Below are 2,443 nucleotides of genomic sequence, written 5' to 3'. Positions count from 1 at the left end.
CTCCCCACCAGGCCTTCCATCACCACCACCACCATCCACCCCTCCCGCCCCACGAGGCTCCGCCCCCTCGCTTCAGAGACAAGCAGCGCGCCCCGCAGCACCGCACCTTCGCCTCCAGCCCGGTAAGTTTGGCCTTGGCTCTGCTCAGGTTCCTGACTGGACCGTACCGACTGGTTTTTGTGTTTTCCTGCAGCACGACTACGACATGCGAGTGGACGACTTCCTGCGGCGGACGCAGGCGGTGGTGAGCAGCAGGAGGGAGCGCGAGCGTCAGCGTGAGCGCGAGCGTGGCGGACCTCGGCGTGAGCGTGAGCGAGCGAGGGACAGAGACAGGGACAAAGAGCGGGACAAGGAGAGGGGGCGGTACCGCAGGTGATCCCATGGGACCCAGTGCTTTTATTTTGACAGTCTTCTGGCTTTGTAACTGCTTTTCTGTTTGTCTTTCAAATTATGAATAAAACTTGATGACAGCAGTTTCCATGGGAATAAAAACAAACCATTTCAAAATAAAGCTTTTGTTTTTTCAAGACTTTTAATTTGAAAGTTTGTAAAACCGTTTTTGTAAACAGCTTGACTTATTTTCCCAGAATTCTCTGTATGTCTTAAAGTATTGTAGTTTCCAGCCTGAGGGTGGGGGTGAGGGGGTCACATGACGGGCAGCAGTAAACAATAATGTTAGTTTTATTGTGAAAGTTTTTTCCCTTGTTAATCCTTCAGATTAAAAGTTGTTCAAAACGTAACTTGTTTTTTATTTCTCACTTCCTGTTGAGCTTCATTTGGTTCTGATGGAGCTGATCAGTTGTACTGATTGACAGCTTTTTGACCTGAGGGGGCGGAGTCAGCTTTTTGACCTGAGGGGGCGGAGTCTGTCATGGCAGAGAACTGCATCTAGATTTTTGTTTTTAATGCCAGAAGGCTGGAAGGAAAAAAAAAGTTTTGTGGCTACACTTTGTCCACACTTTATTTTTACAAGCTGACAGMAGCATGTAGCTGAAGCACTTCCTGTTCTCTACCCTTTTATTAAACACAGCTTAATGTTTGGAGTGCTGTTATCACAGCTTTACTATTTGTTTTTATACAGATTAAGTCAAAAATGAAACTATTGACAATAAATCTTCCAGAATAATAATAATAATAATATCTGTGCTTCTGGTCNCAATTGCCTCTCCAAACTCCTCCCATGCCAGAGTTTTTGCCTCAGCGACCACCCGAGCCGCAATCCGCTTGGACTGCCGATACCTATCAGCTGCTTCAAGAGTCTCACAGGCCAAAAAGACCTGATAGGACTCCTTCTTCAGCCTGACAGCATCCCTCACCACCGGTGTCCACCAGCGGGTTTGAGGGTTGCTGCCATGACAGGCACCGACAACCTTACAGCCACAGCTCAGGTAAGACGCCTCGACACTGGAGGTACGGACCATGCCCCACTCGACTCAATGTCCCCCACCTCCCCTGGAACGTGTTCAACGTTCTCCTGGAGGTGTGAGTTGAAGCTCCGTCTGACAGGAGACTCTGACAGACGTTCCCAGCAGACCCTCACTRTACGTTTGGGTCTGCCAGATCTGACCAGCATCCTCCCCCACCAACGGAGCTAACTCACCACCAGGTAGTGGTCAGTTGACAGCTCCGCCCCTCTCTTCACCTGAGTGTCCAAAACATGCAGCCGCAGATCAACAAACGACAACAAAGTCGATCATCRAACTGCAGCCTAGGGTGTCCTGGTGCCAAGAGCACATATAGACACTCCCAACCACGCCTCTCCAGATCTCACTGTCATTACCCACATGAGCGTTGAAGTCCCCCAGCAGAACGAGGGAGTCCCTGTTAGGAGCGCTCTCCAGCACCCCCTCCAAGGACTCCAGAAAGGGTGGGTAATCTGAACTGYTGTTAGGCTCATAGGCACARACAACAGTCAGGACCCGTCCCCCCACCTGTAGGCAGAGGGAGGCTACCCTCTCATTCACCGGGGTTAACCCAGGCCAGAGTGGTGTGTCGAGGTGAGTCCAACTATATCTAGTCTGAACCTCTCAACCTCACACACCAGCTCAGGCTCCTCCCCCACCAGAGAGGTGACATTCCACGTCCCTAGAGCAGCTTCTGTAGCTGAAGATCAGACCACCAAGGTCCCCGCCTTCAACCACTGCTCAACACACATTGTACCTGACCCCTATGGCCCCTCCCACAGGTGGTGAGCCCATGGGAAGGGGGACCCATGTCTCCTCTTCGGGCTGTGCCTGATTGGGCTCCATGGGTGAAAGCCCAGCCACCAGGCGCTCACCAACGTGCCCCACCTCCAGATTTGCTTCTGATTTTAAATTATTATTCAAACAGAAGATTCAAAGTTCATTTTAAATTGTTAAATTAATAGAGAAAGTTGAGTAGGTCCTCTGGACGAGTCCAGAAGATTTTCTCAATTTTTTATTTTTATTTTTTAATTTTCCAT

General features: G+C 50.0%; 1 protein-coding gene across 1 annotated transcript; it reads left to right on the top strand.

Annotated features, from left to right (window-relative positions):
• Positions 1-740, top strand: LOC106511536 (YTH domain-containing protein 1; the record flags this gene model as incomplete). Its single annotated transcript, XM_014000295.1, is given in 2 exon segments — positions 1-122; positions 194-740. Coding segments are annotated over 2 exon segments (305 nt in total), but the record flags the coding sequence as incomplete, so codon positions are not given.
• Between the last annotated feature and the right edge of the window lie 1,703 nt (positions 741-2,443).

The sequence above is a fragment of the Austrofundulus limnaeus genome, unplaced genomic scaffold, assembly GCF_001266775.1.
Source record: "Austrofundulus limnaeus strain Quisiro unplaced genomic scaffold, Austrofundulus_limnaeus-1.0 Scaffold2898, whole genome shotgun sequence".
NCBI classification, from domain to species: domain Eukaryota; kingdom Metazoa; phylum Chordata; class Actinopteri; order Cyprinodontiformes; family Rivulidae; genus Austrofundulus; species Austrofundulus limnaeus.
This window is presented reverse-complemented; position numbering and strand designations above follow the sequence as displayed.